Raw genomic sequence first — 23,586 nt, 5'->3', positions numbered from 1 at the left:
ATAAAAATAGGTTCTGTTCCTTTTCATTTTTGATTTCCTAATATTATAGAAGGATTATCATGATTTAATAGATTTATTTTAATAACATGACAAAAAATTTCACCAATAATATTTTATTATCTTATAATATAAATTTTATTTTTTTAATTTTTGAATTAAGGATTAGACGGAGAAGAGGACAAGGGATGAGGAAGAGAGGTAAATTTCAGGAAACTATTGAGCAAGTAGGGTAGGGGCCTGCCCGGAGGAATGAGGTCCGCTAAATCAGATAGCTTGGACCATAGAGGGTGGGATGACAGCTGTAACATTTTACCAACAAACCGATCAGACAGGAATTGGCGACGGACGTCGCGGAGTCAAGGGTGTGTGGGCATCCTCGACGGCCTGCTCGGAGTAGCGCGCGGGAGCAACCTGTGCGTGCCTACTCGGGCCAGGTTGGTAGGCGGTCAGCTTCCCCAAGCTGACCGCCCTCTAGCACATTAGGGCGGAAGGCGGCGATCGTGTGCCGCCCTCCGGCGACCCGGTCTCTTACGGCGGATGGCGACTTCGGCAAAAGCCTCCCTCGCCCGTTCCGCCGACTCCTTCTCGAGCACCACTGCCTCGCAGAAGGATGAGACCGCATCCCACGACGTCTCGCTGCCGGCCATAGCCTTGACCACGGCCGGCAGGGAAAGGTCGTCCCCTATGACGTCGCGCAAAGCGCGACGTTGAGACGCCCAGGCTGAGCACACCTCCAACGTGTGCTGGGCCGTCTCATCGAGGCAGTCGTCGCAGTGGTGGCAGCGAGCGTCGGGCTCCCTCCCGGCGATCCGACACAAGTAACCCCCGAAGCAGCCATGCCCCGTGAGCACCTGTGTCATGCGGAAGGTTAGGACGCCGTGACGCCGCGCTAACCACTGGCGGAACACTGGACGAACAGCCTCGATCTTCCTCAGGCCGGCAGATGGATTTGCCAGCCGAGTTTCCCACATTTCAACCGCGGCTACTCGCGCCTCCTCAGTGCGTGCTTGGCTTGCCGGTTCCCCGGACGCTAGGCCTCGACGCCGGCAATAGACCGACGCCAGAGAAAGAGCATCCAGGTCCCACGGCATGACTCCAGCCAGCACGCACGCCACTTCACCGGAGATGGTCCGGTACCCCCGTATCGCCCGGATGGCCATCACCCTCTGCGCACGTCGCAGCAGAGTGATGTTGTGCCGGTCGGATCGGACCACTACGGTGTACAGCCGACGGCTAGAGGCGCTCGGCCCATCCACATTGGGCAAAAGGCGCGCCAGTGCCGCCGCTGTCTTCAACAGTTTCGGGGCCAAAGATGTAAAGCGGCCCCGAAAACTCCACCGACCATCCAGAACAAGTCCGAGGTACTTCATGCTCCGGGCAACGTCAATTTTGACGCCACCGACGACGATGTGGGCATCTGCCGGTGGGCCCTTTCGAGGAGCATGGAAGTAGATTGCCTCGGACTTGTTGAGGGAGACTTCCAAGCCCAGCCGCTTTATGCGGCCGACTACCTCCGCAACTCCAGCAGTCGCGAGGACCGCCGCCTCTCGATAGGTCCACTGCTGCGCCAAGACCAGCGTGTCATCGGCGTAACAGAGGACCTTTATCCCCCTCAGGGTGCCGCCCCGCAGCACCCAGTCGTATCCGATGTTCCAGAGGATCGGACCTAGCACCGATCCTTGTGGAACACCGGCCGACACAACGAACTCCTTCCAACCTCCTCCAGGAGCTGGAAAGGTCACAGACCTACCGGACAGGTAAGCCCCGATGACGCGGCGCAGGTATGGAGGCACACGATAGTATAACAGTGCCTCCTTTATGCAGGGCCATGGCAGGGAGTTGAAGGCGTTGGCGATGTCTAAAGACACCGCCAAGACTCCATTGCCTCGGGCCACCGCATCCTGCGTATAGGACTTTACCTCCAGCATGGCATCCACCGTCGATCGCCCCCTACGGAAGCCATACTGGTGGTCCGAGAGGTCCGGACCTGTCCCCTCCAAATGGTGTTGTAGCCTCCTGGCTACAACACGCTCAAGGAGCTTGGCGATCTCGCTCAAGAGCACGATGGGCCTGTAGGCGGAGGCTGAATCCGCCGGGCGACCCTCCTTCTTGATGAGGACTAACCTGCCTGTCTTCCACCGCTGTGGAATTATGGCTTGAGCCAGACAGGCAGTGAATAGTCCTCGCACTCTGGGCCCTAAGGTGTTGAGGGCCAGAGTTAGCGCCCGGCCGGGAATGCCATCCAAGCCCGGGGCGGTGCTCTTGAGCCGAGATCGGCGTACAGCTTCTTCGAGCTCCTCCTCCTCCACCGGTGGTGTGACGCTGTCCTCGTCGTCCTCCTCTTCCTCCTCACGCGCTGCAGGGCGGGCCATACTGGGTGGTGCAAAACTGGCCCGCTGCGGGAATAGCGACGACAGAACCCCTCGGAGTACGTCCGGTTGGAGTGTCTGCGTCAGTGGTGGTGCCCAAGCCCGTAACCTACCGAGCACCATTCGGTAAGGTGTGCCGTACGGGTCTAAGTCTATCCCCGCGATCAACCGGTCGTGCGACTCGCCTTTCACACGACCGATCTCCTCCTGCAGCTGCGTTCTCGCCTCGACATAGACGCGGTACAGTCGGTCTTCCTCCTCCTGCACCTTCTGTACCCGTCTGCGATAGTGGCTGTACTGGCGTCTCGCCGCAACGCAGGTGTTACGCAGTTGCGCGATCTCCCACGACCACCAGTACACTTGCCGCCGTTGAGGGCGGCGCCCGGAACGGGGCATTGACGCGTCACAGATACGCGTCAGCGCCCCCTGCGCCCAGGATGCGGCGTCTTCTGCAGACGCCAAGCTCTGGGGCCGCCAGGATTTCACTATCGCGGCCTCCTCCAACAACTCCCTGTCAAGACGACCCTGTTGCCACCGCGGTCCGTACTCTCGCGAGTTTGGACTGGGGGCTGGTGGCACCGCAGGATGTATGGAGATCTCGTACAAGATGTAGAGGTGATCCGAGAGAGTCTCCACATCATCCAGCACTCGCCAGCCCCGAACACGACATGCTAGGGCCGGGCTCGCGACCGAAACGTCCACGACGGATCCGCCCAGCCTTCGCACACACGTGTTCTTGGTCGCTCGGTTGAGCACAGACAAACCGGTGGCAACAACCCACTCCGACAGCGTCACACCACGCACATCCGTCGTTGCGAAGCCCCACACGCTGGACTTCGCGTTGAGATCGCCGGCCACCAACATCTCCGCCGGACGAAATCGCTCTACCATTTCCCCCAATCGTATAAGGAACTCTTCAAACTCCGCGAGAGTTCGATTGGGGGAAAAGTAGACCCCTACGACAACTAGGTTGCCGACAAGTGCGGCGACGCATCCCACACCTCTCTCTACACGTGAGAAAGGCGGGGAGCCCGCGGCGACCTGGGTGATAATAGTCACCACCCCGGTGTTGTCGGCTACCCAGTTGTCTCTGTCGGGAACGCTGTAGGGCTCCGAAACAACCGCCACCTGGATAGACCACTGCGCCAGGCTTTGGACCAATAAGTCCTGGGCCCTAGCACAGTGGTTAATGTTCGCATGCAACACGTGGAGAGCCATTATTGGTCTTCCATGTGTTGCACCTCCTCAGGCCCAGCTGGGATATTAGACCTGGCCGATGTTGCCGGCACTCGTCTGCGCTTTCCACCGTTATTGGTGCTAGCCTTTCCACAGGCAGCATTCCCCAACATGTGATTAGCGGGCCTTTGCGCCGCCTCACACACCGGACAATGAGGCTCTGCCGAACACGATCTCTGCTGATGCCCGGTCTGGCCACACTGGAAACACTGTTTGCTGCGGTCCACCTGGCTACTGCACTTCGCAGCCATGTGGCCCACTTCGTGGCAACGGAAACAACGTTGCGCACGGGGCATCAACAGCCTCACTCCAGCAGAGACGAAGCCAACAAGTAGTCTCGCCCCGCTAATCTTCTGCGCTGCGCCGACAGGACATCGGACCCATACTGTTCCTAGACCGGCCCGGTCCTGTCGGATCTCTCCGACTTTTATATTACCCGCAGCACAGCCGGAAACTCGGCTTATTGCCGCCGTCATGTCCTCAGCAGTGGCGGAGTCATCGAGGCCAAACACCCTCAATTCCGCACATTTCACTGGCCTCGACACCTGGACCTCTTCGGGGCTGAGAACCCCACGCAACTTCTCAGCTAGCGCATCCGCCTTCTCAGCAGTGTTGGCGCCAGGCAACTCTAGCATTCTAGCGCCAGTAGACGCAACACGGAATCTCAGGTCCTCTATACCCAGGTCTTCCAACTTTATACTTTCCTTGACCCGGGTAAGGACATCGCTATACGACATCTTGTCGGCGACGGCTGGCTGCAACTTAATCGTTACAACTTGCGATCTAGGACGACGCAACTTTGGCTCCTTTTGCGCTTTAGCCTTTTGCGCTTTCGGCTTAGGAGCTGGCTTTCTCTTCTTGGCCCCCTTCCGGGCTACTACAGTCCAGCCCTCAGACATATCAGCCGGAGCGGGTAGCAGAGGTCGAGGCTCAGTAGATACGGTCTTCACCGGGCCTTTCTTCTTCTTGGCCTTTTTAGACCTTTGCTCCTTTGGTGCCGGATTAGCCGGCGCCATCAAAGTGGATGCGACAGGGTCCACTTGCGCCTGCTTTGGGCTATTCACCTTGCGCTTGTCCGCCGCTAGCGGAGGTCGCAGATTTCTCTCCGGTGGTAGCCGATCTTTAAAGGCTTCCAGCCTGGTGGAGACCATAGTGCCCACTATGTCCTCCACAGCAATAGACTCCGTGGGAGTGGGTCGTAAGTCCGATGCTCTAGACCGCTCCAACTCCGCTCTCAAAAGGGCAAACTCCTTCCGCAACTCCACCAACTCCGACTGCAGTCGCGAGTTTGTTGCCTTGAGGATATCCACTTCCTCTGATGCCGTCCTCTTTGCCAGAGTATTAACGGCAGAAGAGATAACTCCGGCAGCGTCTTTAAGGGCCCTAGTAAATGTGCCCTTCAGATTCCCCGACTTGCAGGCGACTCTATTGATTATAGCCAAGCTATCAGATACTTGGCTACGCAAGTCGGAGACCATGTGCTCCTCACCGCAAAGTTCCAGGGGCACATCCGAGAGCCTAGAACTTGCTCTAGTTTGTATCGCCGCGGAGATTTCAGCAACTTCCTCCTCCGCCCTCAGCCGGCGCTCCTCGCGCTTGGCATCGTTTAGCGCCTTCTTTCCAGCAGCTAGCCCTATATTCTCATCAGGAATATTTGGTACGACCACGACTCCCTCTGGCCGAAGCAACCTTCGCTTTCGGCTTGTCTCTGTCTCCCCATCCGCATCCGAGGATTCAGAGTTACTCTTCCTGTGATGACGCCTCTTTCTGTCCTTTCGGAACTGCGCTTTAGCCCCCTCGATAGCATTGGAGCTGTTCGACCCAACAGACATCACGCCATCGGCGTCTGACTCGGAAGCCGCCCAGAAACGGCCTCGCGACGAAAGTGACGACCTGGACCTATCTCTTATAATAGAGGCAACCTCCTCATGGTCCAGACGCTCTAACACGACTCGCGCATCCTTCAACCCCCCTCCTATTGGCACAAGTGCCGGACTTTTGCCCCTTTCGAGCAAAGTACTCCCTACGCCTTTCTCGGGCACAACTACTACTCCGCCCATCTCGGGCAACAACAGATCACCGCCCTCCTCGGGCCTCCCTACGTCATCATTTCGGGTTTTTAAGTTAACATTTTCCATTTTGTTCCCACGAGTGTGGGGGAAAAACGGTCCATCCGAGCAGTGCCCCCTGTACTCGGATAAGCCTATTACGCCAGGGTGTCGGCCGGTACCCTGGCGGGACCAGCAGTAGAGACTGATCTCCCCATCAGCCATGAACCCCTCGCGCTGCTTCGCCGCTTGGGTTGGGGTAATTTTTTATAGAGGTTTTCTTCCTCGCAGCCCGGCCGGTAAAGGCAAGGCCCTCAGTTCCATTCCTGATTACGAGACATGACCGCAACCAAGAGTGGAGTTCCGATATTTTCGGCGCTGGCACATCACTGCACCTGCGTGGCGGTAGGGTGAGTACACACCACGCACGCCCTCCGGTTCCTCACACTGTGACCTCTGCATGACAGAGGACACGCGAAGAACCACGCCGGATTATTAGCCAGCGAGCAATCATTACCCAAGGACGAATCCTGTAGGCACCAATTACTCGCCGCCCAGGGTGCACCGGTCCGCAACACTGTTCGTCCCCCCCCGAACGACAAGCATTCGAGAAAGGGCCAACAGCGGGTGAACACACGAGGAGGTCATCCGACCAAGCACCCCAACCTAACCTGACATTTTTTTTTTTTTTTTTTTAACGTGAGGAAATCCTTTTACGGATACCGTATACACGTCGCGGATACACGTCGGATACACGTCGCGGAGTCAAGGGTGTGTGGGCACCCTCGACGGCCTGCTCGGAGTAGCGCGCGGGAGCAACCTCTTTCCCCTCCCTCTTTCAGTTTTTCCCGCTCGGATTCAGTTGAAACTGGTGTCGATCGTTCGGGCTCCGAGGGGCCTTCAAGGTGGTATACAACCCGCGGGAATGCGCGGGAAGGTGCCGGCGGTAAGTGACGACAGAGTTAGTGTTATGCATTGGAAGCGTGGCCGACGGACATCGACTCACTTTGTGTTTGGCAGTCGGCCGGTGCAGACGACACTGAAACTGTCCCGCGTTCCGTGTTGTGTATCTACCTACTGGGATAGCGGTAGCTGCTTTCTTGTGTATTGATTACGGTGTTGTAATTAATTCGTAATATCACAAATTGTGTTTACTCATGCCAACATTATCTACTAAAGCACACAGTAGACCGGGCACTCAAAACTATGTGCGAGGGAAATCCACCCAACTCCGACATCAGAAGTGCGATCGGTGTTGGCACAGAGAACAATGGAGATAACCACTGGCGTGCTATGTTCGAAGCCCTGTATACACCGAGGCTAATTCAGGGAGGTATATGTGGTTACCCACTTATGATCCTGACAAAGAAGACACGGACGCGAGATCGTGGTGCGCAACGGCTGACTTGTGCTTTTGACAAACTCCCCGAGAGGCAGTCAACTCGAGCTTGCTGTAAGGCACTGGAAGGCACTGGAAGGTGAAGCATCTTTGTGGCTGTCTCAAACAGCGTACGAGAGTATGACATGCTACCCTCACAAATCACTGGACATTGTGATGTGGGCAAAGAAGAGGTTGCTGTGGCTACTGTACTCTCTCACATCACATCAGTCTGACCCGCGGCTTTAACGTATAGCGTTTACAACACTGAAGTGTTTGAGCGGTGGAAAAATGGCTGGCCATAAGTGAGCGGAATGCAGAAGCAAGCCTATCGATGCGACGGTACGAACACCTGTATCTTCAACGTTGAGTCAAGCGGTGCAGCAGCCGGCAGCGAGGCCTTTAGTGTGCTTCAAGTGTGGCAAACCGGGTCATATCGCCATCTGGTGTACGAGCGAAGGCGGCGGGCCAAGCGATGGCAGCAGGGACGGCGCAGCGCGTGATGAACGGTGAGTGGATGGAGCGGCGTGTGGACGTATGCAGTGTCCAATTTCCAAAGGGTAGGGTACAAGACAAAAGGTGAACTGTTTTGTTTTGTTTACGATTCTGGTGCTAAATTCTCGTTAGTTGAAAGTTTTTCTGTTACATTTAGTGGTCGACGGTTTAGTAATGTTGTTACTATGACCGGTATTAGTCAAACACGAGTATACAGTACCGAACAAATTCTGTGTTTTGTAGTATTAACGATTGCCCTCTTAGGATATTATTGTCGCGAGATTTTAAATCAGGGTTGTACAGTAAACATAACTGACTGACATTTTGTTTGACGGGAATCTTTATGTAAATTCAGTGAATAACGATAGTGTGAGTGAGTTGACTTTGACTGATATCTCAGCTGATATTACTGGTAGTGACCGGTGGTAGTGACCGGGTTGGTTCGAATCGCACAGTACAGCGGCGTCCATATAGGATGTCGCCGGACGAACGTAGCGTTATACGCAACAGAGTAAAGGAAGGTTTACACGTGAATATCATTAGGTCGAGCTGTCCTCCTTTTGAAAGTCCGGCTTTATTAGTAAAGAAGTATGACGGTTCAGACCGTATCTGTATTGACTATAGTGAGCTTAACAATAATACCAACCCTGACAGTTATCCGCTTCCATTAATTACTGATCAAACTTCACGTTTACAGGGTGCTAATTATTTTTTGAAACTCTATAGCGCAAGCGGTTTTCATTTGATCACAGTAAACGAAAATTCTGTAGACAGTACTGCTTTCATAACAGCTGAAGGGCAGTTTGAATTCTTGACTGTGCCTTTTGGTCTGAAGAATTCAATTTCGATTTTTCAGAAGACAATTGTGATCGTGTTGGGTGATTTGGTTCGTGATTGCGTGGTGGTGTATTTTGAGGACATTTTGACATTGACATTGTCTCAACCGATTTAGCGGTCCAGTATGGGAGGACTTAATGCAGTGTTGGAAGCTGTGACAAGGGCTGGTTTCTCTTTGAACCTAGTGAAGTGTTCCTTTTGAAGTGGAGGCTAGTCAGGTCTCTATCGCCTCCAGAGACTGTGATTAAGTAGTAGCAGTTCGTCGGATTAGCTTCCTATTTCCGTCAGTTTTGAATCTGTTGTTCGTCTCGAGGCTGAGGGGACTATTGAACAGCATTTTGACTTTTGCTGGTTTCCGGTCATGGTGTGCTGGAGGATTTGTGGATGTCTGCGTTACTTGTAGGGTCGCGAAATCTCACTCAGGAAGAGTTCAAACTGGCCTGCATCAAATCCCTAAGGTAATGATGCCGTGAAATACGGTTCGTGTAGACGTGGCGAATAGGCTCAGCGGTGAAACGATAAGGAGTACATTTTCATTCTGACAGACGCGTTCGCGAAGTGTGTTCTTTTGTTTCGTGCGGCAGGCATTGACTCTTGGAGTGTTCACGAGGTGACTTGTGGCTTTGTTTGGGGCTCCAACTCGCATCATAGCTGACCAGGGAAGATTGTTTTACTGGTGGTAGTTTTCACTAGTAGACTTAGGTTGGCATCTTACGGCGGCGGGCTTACCCAGTGCTAACAGGCAGGTAAAGCGCGTCAGAAGTGTGTTAAAGTCCATGTCGACAACGTTTGAGACTAGCGGTGGTAATAAGTTGTGGCAAGAATCTGTAGGAGGGTACAACTCGAGATAAATTGTACGATGAACCGGTAGATTTTAATTCATAAAATAACGATACCGTTATCATTGATGTGTATCGGTGGTGTGTATCATTGATGTGTCATTGATGTGTATCATTGGTGTGTGTCATTGATTTGTCGTTAATGTGTGTCAATGGTGTGTATCTGTGGTGTGTATCTTTGATGTGTATCATTGGTATGTATCATTGATTTATATCATTTACGTTTCGTGATCGACACCAGTTTCAACTGAATCCGAGCGGGGAAAACTGAAAAAATCGGTTTTCGCCACTAACCGCCGGCACCTTCCCGCGCATTCCCGCGGGTTGTATACCACCTTGAAGGCCCCTCGGAGCCCGAACGATCAACACCAGTTTCAACTGAATCCGAGCGGGGAAAACTGAAAAAATAGGTTTTCGTCACTTACCGCCGGCACCTTCCCGCACATTCCGGCGGGTTGTATACCACCTTGAAGGCCCCTCGGAGCCCGAACGATCGACACCAGTTTCAACTGAATCCGAGCGGAGAAAAGTGAAAAAATCGGTTTTCGCCACTTACCGCCCGCACCTTCACCTTCCAACTTCGGGTTGTATACCACCTTGAAGGCCCCTCGGAGCCCGAACGATCGACACCAGTTTCAACTGAATCCGAGCGGGGAAAACTGAAAAAATCGGTTTTCGCCACTAACCGCCCGCACCTTCCCGCGCATTCCCGCGGGTTGTATACCACCTTGAAGGCCCCTCGGAGCCCGAACGATCGACACCAGTTTCAACTGAATCCGAGCGGGGAAAACTGAAAAAATCGGTTTTCGCCACTAACCGCCGGCACCTTCCCGCGCATTCCCGCGGGTTGTATACCACCTTGAAGGCCCCTCGAAGCCCGAACGATCGACACCAGTTTCAACTGAATCCGAGCGGGGAAAACTGAAAAAATCGGTTTTTTCCACTTACCGCCCGCACCTTCCCGCGCATTCCCTCGGGTTGTATACCACCTTGAAGGCCTCTCGGAGCCCGAACGATCGACACCAGTTTCAACTGAATCCGAGCGGGGAAAACTGAAAAAATCGGTTTTCGCCACTTACCGCCATCGACACCAGTTTCAACTGAATCCGAGCGGGGAAAACTAAAAAAATCGGTTTACGCCACTTACCGCCCGCACCTTCCCGCGCATTCCCGCGGGTTGTATACCACCTTGAAGGCCCCTCGGAGCCCGAACGATCGACACCAGTTTCAACTGAATCCGAGCGGGGAAAACTGAAAAAATCGGTTTTCGTCACTTACCGCCGGCACCTTCCCGCACATTCCGGCGGGTTGTATACCACCTTGAAGGCCCCTCGGAGCCCGAACGATCGACACCAGTTTCAACTGAATCCGAGCGGAGAAAAGTGAAAAAATCGGTTTTCGCCACTTACCGCCCGCACCTTCACCTTCCAACTTCGGGTTGTATACCACCTTGAAGGCCCCTCGGAGCCCGAACGATCGACACCAGTTTCAACTGAATCCGAGCGGGGAAAACTGAAAAAATCGGTTTTCGCCACTAACCGCCGGCACCTTCCCGCGCATTCCCGCGGGTTGTATACCACCTTGAAGGCCCCTCGAAGCCCGAACGATCGACACCAGTTTCAACTGAATCCGAGCGGGGAAAACTGAAAAAATCGGTTTTTTCCACTTACCGCCCGCACCTTCCCGCGCATTCCCTCGGGTTGTATACCACCTTGAAGGCCTCTCGGAGCCCGAACGATCGACACCAGTTTCAACTGAATCCGAGCGGGGAAAACTGAAAAAATCGGTTTTCGCCACTTACCGCCCGCACCTTCCCGCGCATTCCCGCGGGTTGTATACCACCTTGAAGGCCCCTCGGAGCCCGAACGATCGACACCAGTTTCAACTGAATCCGAGAGGGGAAAACTGAAAAAATCGGTTTTCGCCACTTACCGCCATCGACACCAGTTTCAACTGAATCCGAGCGGGGAAAACTGAAAAAATCGGTTTTCGCCACTAACCGCCGGCACCTTCCCGCGCATTCCCGCGGGTTGTATACCACCTTGAAGGCCCCTCGAAGCCCGAACGATCGACACCAGTTTCAACTGAATCCGAGCGGGGAAAACTGAAAAAATCGGTTTTCGCCACTAACCGCCGGCACCTTCCCGCGCATTCCCGCGGGTTGTATACCACCTTGAAGGCCCCTCGAAGCCCGAACGATCGACACCAGTTTCAACTGAATTTAACTGAATTGAATAGAAAATATATTAATCATAAATTTTCTCTAATTAATAAAGCTGAAATTAATCAACCAATGTTATTAATTGAAGAAAAAGCTATTAATTTACGTAAAGAAGTTTGATTAAATCTTCCTACAGCTCCAATTATTACATTAAAAATTATAATAAAAATTAAAAAAATAAAATTTATATTATAAGATAATAAAATTATTGGTGAAATTTTTTGTCATGTTATTAAAATAAATCTATTAAATCATGATAATCCTTCTATAATATTAGGAAATCAAAAATGAAAAGGAACAGAACCTATTTTTATTAATATTGCAGAATTTATAATAATTGATAATAAATCATTAATAAATATTTTTATAAGAAATAAATTCAATAGGATAGAAAATAAAAAATTAATTGATGCAATAGATTGAGTTAAAAAATATTTTAAGGAAGCTTCTGAATTTAATAGATTATTGGGGGAAGAGATTAAGGGGATAAATCTAAGTAAATTAATTTCTAAGCCAATTCAGCATCCTAATCATGAATTTGATGAAATAGAAATTATAGTTCTGAAAAATAAAATAAATAAGAAAAATATTTTATTGGAATTATTAATTAATAAAATAAAAAATAAGAATAAAATATTCTAAAGATGAATTTAAATTCATTATAAAAAAATTATATTTTAGTGTAAAATGCACAATAATTTTTGTCTCGTGTGTGTCTCACTGTCGTGTGTGTTCTCTGTCATGCAGAGGTCACAGTGTGAGGAACCGGAGGGCGTGGTGTGTACTCACCCTACCGCCACGCAGGTGCAGTGATGTGATAGGAGCTGTATTTGCTATTTTAGGGGGTTTTGTTCATTGATATTCTCTATTTACTGGATTATTATTAAATCCTTATTTATTAAAAATTCAATTTATTTCCATATTTATTGGTGTTAATTTAACATTTTTTCCTCAACATTTTTTAGGATTAGCTGGTATACCCCGTCGTTATTCTGATTACCCAGATAATTTTATATCATGAAACTATGAAAAAATGCTCAGAAAAAAGAAATGAAGAAAAAGATTTCAGAAATAATAAATAAAATGAATGAATGAAAAACTTAAGCCCACGTAAGTTGTGGAAATTTCTGGAATCGCTAGGCATTGGCCGGCAACGTAAGGATTTGAATTGCAATCTAGACGTTGATGCCTTGAATAAACACTTTGCCTCGATAACATCTATGGACAACACAATTAAAGCAAATACATTGAATTATATCAACTCCTTGCCGTCTCCCACAATCGTTCCTTTTAACTTTGCTTCTATAACCTCATCCCAGGTAAGAAACAGTATCCTAGCCATCAAATCTGATGCTTCTGGTTATGATGGCATCAACCGCATTTGCCCTTGGAAGTCTTAGTTCCAGTCATTACCCATATTTTAAATTTTTCTATTTCCCATAACACTTTTCCCAGTTTGTGGCGCATTGCCCGCGTTATCCCCATACCCAAAACCAAAGATCCAAAATCCTTCTCTCACTACCGTCCTATCTCCATCCTTCCTTTCTTGTCAAAGGTCTTGGAACGTATTGTTTTTCAGCAACTAAATCAATATCTATTTGACAACCATATATTATCCGAGTTCCAGTCTGGATTCCGTAACGGGCATAGCACAGTCACTACTTTGATTAAAGTTTGTGACGATATCAGACTTAGCATGGACAAACAAAATCTTACAGTCATTGCTTTGCTGGACTTTAGCAACGCCTTTAATTCTGTTGATACTGATCTCTTGGTTGCTGTTCTGCGTTCAATAAATATCTCTCCTGAAGCCACTGAGTGGTTCAGAAGCTATTTATGTGATCGGCAACAGTACGTTCAAGCCAATGACAAGTCATCTTCCCTTTGCTCTCTTTCTGCCGGTGTTCCCCAAGGTGGTGTCCTCTATCCTCTCCTTTTCTCCATTTTTATTAATTCAGTTTCCCAAAATCTCTCGCTCTTCCTTTCATCTATATGCTGACGACCTTCAAATTTACTTAGCCGCCCCGTTTGATGATGTTAGTGAGGCTATTCATAAGCTTAACGAAGATTTGCGGAATGTTAGTAGGTGGAGCAAATCTTTTGGCTTAACTGTCAATCCTGCCAAGTCACAAGTCAGTATTATTGGTGCCTCTAAGCAACTAAAAAAACTTGACCAGAATAGCCTCCCTGCTATACAGTTTGGCGGCGTCGATTTGAGTCTGAGTCCATCTATTAAGAACCTTGGTATTATTTATTTTTTTTATTTTTTTTTATTTTACTTTACAGAAAACAACAGCATATTAATAACTACTTATAAAAAAAAAAAAACTTATACAAAAAAATAAAGCCAATTATAGTTTTCTACTTATAAATATTATCTAAGTACAGTACAGAGCTACACAAATTTAAACATATTATTAGAAAAAAAAAAAGATACATATTTAAATATTTAAATAAAAAAAGAAATAACCAAACAAAACCAAACAAAAAGTAATAATATATACCAAAAATAATAAAAAAAAATAATAATAATAAGATAAAATGCCCCATTAGTGTGTGTGTGTTGTGTGTGTATCTATGTGTGTATGTATGTGTGTGTATGTATATGTGTGTGTGTGTATAACAATAAGCAATTATGTAGATTGAAACCGTTTAATTTGGTTTCTAAAAGAATCTGCAGATAAATGGAAGAGATCAATATGAGCATACTTTTTATTGTATAATAATGGTACACGAGAGAAAAAAGAGTTATCCGCGTATTTAGTATGTGATGTAGGTACATAAAATAGATTAGACTGGGCTATTCTAGTTCTTTTTATAGGTACGTTGATATTTAGACATGAAAGCAATTCGGGTGAATCAATGCTGCCTGACAGAAGATTATAAATTATCATCAAGTCCAATAATTCACGACGATCACTTAGCGAAGCAATATGAAAGTGTTTACAGCTTTCCTCATAGGTCCCAAAATTCCTATATATTTTAAAGTTCAGGTGTTTAATAAACTTTACTTGTATAGCTTCAATAGCATTTATATATTTAGCAAACTGAGGATTCCAGATACAACTACCATACTCTAATATGCTTCTTACAAGCGCAAAATAAACACTCTTTATACAATTAATGTTTTTGAAGGGTTTACATGAACGAATAACAAAACCTAAATATTTGTAAGCTTTATTCGTAATGTAATTAATATGTTCATTCATTTGCAATTTGCTATCCAATAAAATACCTAAATCACGAACCAAATGAGTTTTGTTAATCGGAGAGTTATTAATAATATAGGCATGATCGATTAAAGTGTTTTTTCGTGTAAAAGTAATTTGACTGCATTTTTCGACATTGACAGTAATCCTATTGTTTCTATAATATTGACTTAACCTATCTAAGTCGCTTTGGATCAATAAGCAGTCTGTAATGCTGTTCACTTTCATGTACACCTTCTTATCGTCTGCAAACATTGAAAACTTAGAATGTTTAAAGCAATCTCTTATATCAAAAAGATATATATTATATAGCAGTGGTCCTAGATGTGAGCCTTGGGGTACTCCAGAAGTGATACAGACGTAATCAGATCGAGACCCCCCCAATCTAACAGCTTGCTTTCTATTAGATATATAAGACTTCATCCAACGAAATAAATCTCCTCGTATACCTAAGGCATATAGTTTTTTCATAAGGATAACATGGTCCACGCGGTCAAACGCTTTCTCGAAATCTGTATAAATTACGTCAACTTGATATCCCTCGTCCATGTATTTCAAAATGTCACTTGTAAACCCAATCAGATTAGAATTAGTTGATCGCCTTTTCATAAATCCATGTTGATTATTAGGTATGGCTCTGCTGAGAACAGAATACAATTTAGTATATATTAGTTTTTCTAGCACTTTACCCAATATATTCAAAATAGATATAGGACGATAGTTTATAATTAGAGTTTCGGATCCTTTTTTATGTATAGGTATGATGTGTGCTTCTTTCCATTTAGATGGGAAAATACCTTCACTCAGTGATTTATTATATAAAAGCATTAAAGGAAAAGCAACCTCTTTAGCACAGTTTTTGAAAAATACTGAAGGTATATTATCACTACCAGGACCTTTTCGTATATTAAGCGATTCAAATACCTTCAGAATTTCTGTCTCTGTAAGCCTAATCATATATAAATTTTCGTCTGAAAAGGAGGAAACATTATAACTTTGTTCGGTATAATTTAGCGTGGAATCAATAAAGACACTTTTAAAATATTTATTGAAACCTTGACAGATTTTTAGTTCGTCGTCATAGATTTCGTTGTCGTAATACAAGATGCTGGGATAATTCGATGCTTTCTTACGTTTCGACCTAACATACGTGTGCAAAACTTCCGGTGATTTCAATATATGATCCTGAATGTAAAGTATGTAACGCTTAAAGCATGTTTTTTGCATCTGCTTTTGCCTATCCCTCAAAAGTTTAAATTCATCATAGTCCAATAAATTACCATATACTTTCCATTTATGGTGTATTTTATATTTTTCCCTAATAACATTTATTAAAGCCCTAGAGTACCAAACAGGATAATTGTGTCTACCTCCCACGGCATGCTTAGGCACGAAATCATTAATTAATTTATATAAAATTTCGTAAAAACAATTTAAAGATTCATCTACTGATTTATTTTGAAAAATAATATTCCAATTAATTAAAGAAAGTTCCTTCTTTATACGATCATAGTCTGCGTTCTGAAATAAATATTTTATAAACTTTCCAAGACGAACCTCGGCTGTAAAAATCTCAATACTGTCAATTTCTAATGCCGGGTGATATTTATCTTCACTTAGTAAAGGATCGGTTGAAATTGATATATTTAAGTTAGTATTAGCTATAACTAAATCTAAAATATTTCCACTGAAATTGGAATATTTATTGAGTTGCAGGAGTCCATGAAACTGTAATGCATTCAGGAAAGTAACAGCAGTATTAAATGTTTCATTGGTGCCTTCTTTTGCACAAGTTGGCCCTCCTCGTGAATCCCATTGTATACTGGGCATATTGAAGTCGCCCAATAATATGACATGATCATCAGGATGAGCTTGCATTACGGCATTCAAAGAATCCAACACTAAAGCTAATCTCTGAGAATGCTGCATGTCTCCAGGTACATAAACTACTCCTAAGTGGACAGCTCGTCGCTGAGTAATACCAAAACCGCGCGCACCTATTGTTATCCAAACTAATTCAACACCCACCCGTGAGAACTCGCTCCTCAGTTGTGCATGGTACACCTGCTTAGCGTATATCATAACTCCACCACCTATACTTTTATGGGAGGATTTGGTGTCTCGATCACATCTAAAAATATCATAGCGTGCATCACTTACCTCACTGTTTAGGAAACTATTATTTAACCATATCTCTGTTATAAATATTAAATCGAAATCATTAGACAATACACTTTGATAAATATCATTAACCTTAGTACGGAGACCACGAACATTTTGGTAATATAATTTAATTGAATTAATCATTTATAATAATATTTTTAAATAGTTTGATTACATACTTTAAATATATATAGGAAATTATAGTGGGGGAAACATAGTCAATTTTATGGGATGGCAGATGTGTTTGATAAATTAGCAGTAAGAAAATAATTGCTTTATTAAAAATTATATATAAGCAAGTAAAAAGTGTATAAGTGTGCGAGTTAATGTAATAAGTGTATGTGAGAGTGATGTGTGTTAAGGGTGCATTAAATCCCAACTTGTTTATATAATAAAAATAAAATAAAACTTTAAAAAATGTTATTCTAAAATTTAAATAGCGATATACATTTATGAAAAGAGTAAAGTGACACAGATTAATAATATAAACTTTCAAATTATTTTTAATAAATCCTTTTCTGAATTTATAGCGATTGCATGTGTTACCTCGTTTTTTCGCACAAAGATGGAACAGTTTTTTGACCAAACAAACTTATAAGCCTTTTCAGTTGCGAGTTGTTTACTTTTTTTCAACAAATACCTATTCTGTGGCGTGAGATGGTCATTTACAAAAATTCTATTTGTCCTCCCTGATATATCTATGTCTTGAGACGTGATACCTCGAGTTTTTTTCAAGCCGGATAGGATGTTGTCCTTGAGGAGTCTGTTTTTAAGTTTACAAACAATAACTCGTGGCCTGTCCTTGATATTTTGTCTTGGTGTGATTCTGTTCGCAAATTCAATATCATGATGGTGCAGAGACACACCAGCGTGCTTGGCAACTTTAATAATAATGCCAGGTATGTCTTCATTATTCAATTCAGGAACACCTATTATTTCTATATTCTGCTGTCTTACCCATTGTTGCTGTTTTGAAAATTGACAAGTCAGTTCGCTTACACTCTCCTCCAATTTACTAACTTGTGTTTTGAGAATATTGTGCTCCGCAATCAATTTTTCATGCTCACTTTGTAATGTATTTTGAGAAGTTGCCAAATTCAATAGTTCCGAGGATAATGTAGTTAAATTATTTTTTATTTCCAATAGTACAGTTTGCTTTAATTCCGCTATGATATTGTTTTTAAAATCAGTCAATTTTTTATCCAAAATATATTCCAAATTTTGTATTTGTAGTTCTTTGCAGTTTTTATTCGAGTATTCGGCAGACGGAGATGTTTTCTCTGCGCACTTAGGACATATGTAGGTTTCCTTATGCTTCACTGACATCTTTTTAAAATTAGCGTCACTTATTCTTAAACATGCGTAATGAAATTTTTCCGTACAAGAAGAGCAACATATTTCTTCTTTTTTTAATATACTTGATGAACATACACTGCATTTAGAGGACATTGTTAATAAGTATATTTTAATAATTTGATAACCTATATTTGTTAAATAAAAACAACTGAGGGTAACTAGCTAACTAACTAAGCAGTACACTCCACAAGACGCAGATGCTAAACTGTCTCGTATTAGTATTGTAATAAAGTCCAAAACGCCATGCAGATCGCGGCACTGACACGTTTTAATCGAACAATGTCTGCGGTTAGACTTTTCTTCGAACTATTGTTGACTTTTATTTCACTGATATGATATTATTTATTCACTAGACACTTTCGAAAATTACTTTAATGATTAGAAATCAAGTTTAATTATTCACTATTATTGTTCAATGGTTTATATAACTTTAAATGACATATAATGGTCTTTCGCGGGTAGATTCGCAATTGCAAAGACGTACTTTTAAGAGCTCTTAATTTTTTTACTAATTTATTTAATTTAATAAGCATATGTGTTAAAAATTTAAATACCTGTGCTTAGGTTGACTCCAACTCCACTTTCCCACATAATTTTGCACTTATTACGAATATGGAAGCACCAATGGAACACTTACTCAAGAGCATGGATGAACTCTCCACTATGTTCTCTTCTCGAATGGCTGAATTTGAGAAGAACCTGTCCCAGCCAAGTTCTGCAGCCCCAAATCCCACAATTAAAGCACTGAGTGCTGATTTCTATACTTTTAAGACTTTAGTGTGGAAGTCACTTAGTCTTTTAAAGTCACAAATTGAGTTGGTTGCACACGGTATGGATCGCTTGGAGACACAATCCAGAAGAAAGGTGCTTTTGTTCCACGGCATAAAAGAAGAGAAAGATGAGAACGTGTTAAAGAAGACAATGGAGGTGTTATCCAGGTACATGAAGTTGTCCGACCTTTCGCCTGTTTCGATCGAATCTTGCCATAGACTAGGTGCCAAGAAAGATTCTGCCAGGCCTGTCCTCGTTAGGTTTTGCAATCTAAAGGTACGTTCCAGCGTGTGGCTTGCAAAAACCGCTTTAAAAGGTACCAAAGTAACCTTGACGGAGTTTTTAACAAAATCGCGCCAGGACGTCTTTGTCGCCGCCCGCAATCACTTTGGTATAAAAAGATGTTGGTCGGCTGATGGCATGATAGTGATACTACTCAATAACAAATCCAGAGTCAAGATTTCTACGTTGTCAGAACTCAAACTATTAAAACAACAAAATCCCTCAATGAAGTCCACCATCAACATTTAGCCGGGTAGCTTTTTTTTTTGTATCAATTTAACTCAGCCGGTTTACACATAATTTATTTTATATTTAAACTCATTTGTAATTTTTTCGACCGTAAGCTACATTTTCTCTCTATTTTGTCTTTGTTAAATTTTCACAGTTTTCACAGTTCATTACCGTCCTATATTTAGTTTCTTAGTTTAACTTGAAAATATTAATGTATAACTGTAGCAATGATAACAAATTGTTTACACAATAACACATTTGACAAGTGTCACTTTGCCGTAGAATGTAAATAGTAAGTTAATAGATAATACCATAGATAAGATATGTTAAAATGAATGATTATTGTTATTGTGTTCTTGTATTTGTTCATGTTCGATTGCGTTCCATTTTGTTTTACATGTGTTCTTTTTTGTATATTTGTATTTCTTTCTTTTAATTACTACTTTAATGTGCAGATTATTCCAAAAGTCAACCTGTGCGCGTGGATATTATTAGTTAATTTTAAAACGTTTTTATATATATATTTAGTTGTTTTTCTTTAAGTATATATATATATATTTATTATTGTAATTCTATTTATTATTGTATATTTATATATATATTTTATTAACATATTTATAAAATACTAAAATTATGAATATTGATGATGAGTTCTTTTCTTGCTCATCTAGTAATTATGATAGTGCTGACAGTAATAACTCGTCAGTCTCAGATTCAGATTCGCTTGTAGATAAGTTATCGAATATCTTTAATAACCCACCCGGTTCGCTTTCCTTAGTGCATATCAACGCACAGAGCATTCCAGCTCATTATACTGATCTTCTCGCATCTTTTGGCTCCGGAGTAGTCGATTGTGTACTTGTATCGGAAACCTGGTTAAAACCGTCTCTCTCATCAGCTTGCTATTCTCTTCCAGGCTTTCAGTTATTCCGGAATGACCGCACTGAGCGGGTTGGTGGAGGCGTTGGTATATACCTTCGTAACAGCATCCCTGCCAGGGTCGTCTCTCGCTCTCTTAATCAGGCTGAAGGAATTCTTGAATATCTCTTTTTAGAAGTAGAACTACACTATAAAAAAATTCTTTTAGGCGTTTTATATTCCCCTAATGATAAAGTGAATTATTTTAGTGCTTTGGAAGATATTATGGAGAGTCTTTTTCATCATTATGACCATATAATTTGCATGGGCGACCTAAATACCTGTATGTTAAAAAATGATACTAGAAGCAACCAGCTCAAGGCACTGAATGAGTCATATAACTTGCATATTCTACCCATGTCTTCCCCCACCCATTTTTTTCCTGACTGTCGTCCTTCTCTGATTGATATTATCTCCGTCTCTAACCCTAATTTTATTATTTCTCATGGTCAAATGACTGCACCTTTCTCTTTTCACGATTTAATTTTTCTTTCTTATAAATTACGCCCTCCCAAGGTTAGAAGCAAAATTTTTCTTCAGCGCGATTTTAAGCATATTGATCTGGAACGCTTCAGGGATGATTTGAGGAACATCGACTGGTCAACCACATTGTCACTAACTAATATTGACGATATGGTACACTCGCTAACTTCTGAACTGATTAACATTTTTAATGTTCATGCCCCCGTAAGACCAGTTCGTATCAAGCATGCGCCTGCACCATGGTTAACGCCAATTATTAAACGATTTATGGCTAAGCGCGATCGAGCGAAAACTAAAAACAAAAGATTTCCTTGTGAAGAAAATCTCACAGCATACAAGAAACTGCGGAACATTTGCAACAGGATGTGTAGGGATGCTAAGCGTCGCTACGTTCACAATACCATTCAGAACCTCTCTCAAGCGCAAGTTTGGAGATTCTTAGAGTCGCTTGGTATAGGTAAAGCCACTGCTGATCATCAGATCTCAGTGGATCTTAATATCTTAAATTCTCATTTTACAAACCCAAATATAAAAATAAATGCCCACATAAAAACACATACACTTGCTTCTTTATCTCAAAATGTCCTACCAGACTCAACTCCCTTTTCATTTAAAACTGTATCTGATGAGGAAGTCAAGAAGTGTGTCCGCTCCATCTCCACTAAAGCCATTGGAAGTGACAATCTCAGTCTCGAGATGATTCTTCCCGTGTTGGATGTCATTGCACCAGTGGTCACCCACATTATCAATTTCTCGCTGACATGTAATGTCTTTCCATCACAGTGGAAGAATGCTTATGTCATTCCGTTACCCAAAACCTCGAACCCTTCCGCTATCACTGACTATCGTCCTATATCCATTTTACCTATCCTATCAAAAGTCCTTGAAACCATCGTTCATAATCAACTGTACTCTTTTCTCTCCTCAAACAATCTTCTATGTCCTTACCAATCCGGGTTCCGTCCCTTTCACAGCACAGTTAGCGCACTGCTGAATATCTCGGAGGACATTCGGTGTGCCTTGGATAACACCAAGATCACTGCAATGGTATTACTGGATTTCAGCAATGCTTTTAGCTCTGTTGACTTTGACATACTTCTTGCTACTCTTCGTGCAGTTAACATTCCTTCCACAGTTTTAAACTGGTTTCACTCTTATCTCTTCGGTCGCCGACAATGTGTGAAAGCCAATGACAATACATCGTCTTGGCTTGACCTCACTGCTGGTGTTCCTCAAGGCGGCGTTCTTTCTCCTCTTCTATTTTCGGTTTTTATTAACAATATTTCAAAAGTAATTTCTTCTCCTTACCACCTGTATGCCGATGATTTGCAGTTGTATCGACATGGCTACTTACATGAATTGCCTGAGACCATCGCGCTCTTAAATGAAGATCTTGCTGCGATTCAAAACTGGGCTGAATCTTTTGGCCTATCAGTTAACCCAAAAAAATCGCAGGCAATTATAATAAGCAGTAGAAGACTTGGTAGTAAAATCAATTGGACCTCAGTGCCTAAGATACTCTACTCTGGATTTCCAATTCCATATTACGACAAAGTGAGAAATCTGGGTCTAACCTTCGACAGCAACTTGACTTGGGCATCACATATTAATGATCTTAGTAAACGTATGCACTTCTCTTATCATTCTCTGAAGCGTCTCCAATATTTCCTCCCTCATAAAACAAAAATTATGCTTGCGCAATCTCTTCTACTGCCAATTCTTGACTACGCTGACGTCTGCTATTTGGATGTGACCGAGGAGCTACTCAATAAGCTAGAGCGCCTTCAAAATCTCGCCATACGCTTCATTTACGGTCTTCGTAAGTATGATCACGTTTCCCAATTTCGAGCTCAGCTTAATTGGCTTCCAATTCGCCTTCGCCGAGATATGCACATCCTTTCACTCCTTTTTAAAATCCTTAATTATTCAAAATTCCCCTCTTATCTTCGCTCCCGGTTTCATTTACTTCCCACTCCCACACGCTCTAGGCGTTCTTGTGTCATACCGACACTTGACATACCAAAGAGTAACTCTAAATTCTTCCAAAAATCCTTTTCTGTTTATGCCGCATCCCTATGGAACCAACTTCCTAAATCTATCCAGAGAAGTCCATCTATAATGTCCTTTAAATCTCAACTTAAAAAATATCTGCTCGCAACCTTAAACTCGTAAACTTCATATTGTAATTACTTCCACATTTTCATCTCATATATCTATATATTTCTTTTTTATTTTTTTTATATATTTATTATATAACTATATGTATATATATGTGTATGTATGAAACAATATATTTTATATAGTATGTATATGTATATCGACATATATATTTGTTTTAATTATGTATTTATATATTGTAATATAATATGTGTATTTTGTTTTGTTTGTGCTAAGTTAAGTAAATGTTTAAAGTAATAACTTAATTGTACTATGATCTCACCCGCTACTTGTAACTCATCCACTTCCACTGGTTGGCTGGAAGAGATCTCTTATAGAGATAAGTCCACCTTTGCGAACTAAATGTATTTTATTGTTTTCTTATGTATATTTTGTGCAATAAAGAATATTATATATAATTTTAAATTTACAAAAGGAACGCTTAACTGTGTGTGTAGCTCGTACACGCGCTCACGAAGAAGTGAGCGCGTGTACGAGCGAATTATTATAGACAATTCCCTATCTTGGTCAGTACAGATAGCTGAGGTTAGCCGTAAATTATTTGCCACTATCGGATCGCTCAAACGATGGAA

General features: G+C 43.6%; 2 protein-coding genes across 2 annotated transcripts; both read right to left on the bottom strand.

Moving 5' to 3' along the window:
• Nucleotides 1-3,586: 3,586 nt before the first annotated feature.
• Nucleotides 3,587-5,743, bottom strand: LOC146526373 (uncharacterized). Its single transcript, XM_085207209.1, has one exon. The coding sequence runs from the start codon at nt 5,741-5,743 to the stop codon at nt 3,587-3,589; it is 2,157 nt and encodes a 718-aa protein (XP_085063335.1).
• An 11,088-nt stretch (nt 5,744-16,831) lies between these two features.
• On the bottom strand, nt 16,832-18,246 carry LOC146526372 (uncharacterized). The gene has a single exon (XM_085207211.1). The coding sequence runs from the start codon at nt 18,242-18,244 to the stop codon at nt 17,288-17,290; it is 957 nt and encodes a 318-aa protein (XP_085063337.1). The 5' UTR covers nt 18,245-18,246; the 3' UTR covers nt 16,832-17,287.
• Between the last annotated feature and the right edge of the window lie 5,340 nt (nt 18,247-23,586).

The sequence above is a fragment of the Heliconius melpomene genome, unplaced genomic scaffold (assembly GCF_056956725.1).
Source record: "Heliconius melpomene rosina isolate 202511_hmr_F unplaced genomic scaffold, ASM5695672v1 ptg000057l, whole genome shotgun sequence".
Taxonomy (NCBI): domain Eukaryota; kingdom Metazoa; phylum Arthropoda; class Insecta; order Lepidoptera; family Nymphalidae; genus Heliconius; species Heliconius melpomene.
This window is presented reverse-complemented; position numbering and strand designations above follow the sequence as displayed.

Coding starts and splice junctions, on each gene's coding strand:
- LOC146526372 (XM_085207211.1), bottom strand. CDS start 18,244: ATGTCCTCTAAATGCAGTGTATGTTCATCAAGTATATTAAAAAAAGAA.
- LOC146526373 (XM_085207209.1), bottom strand. CDS start 5,743: ATGGAAAATGTTAACTTAAAAACCCGAAATGATGACGTAGGGAGGCCC.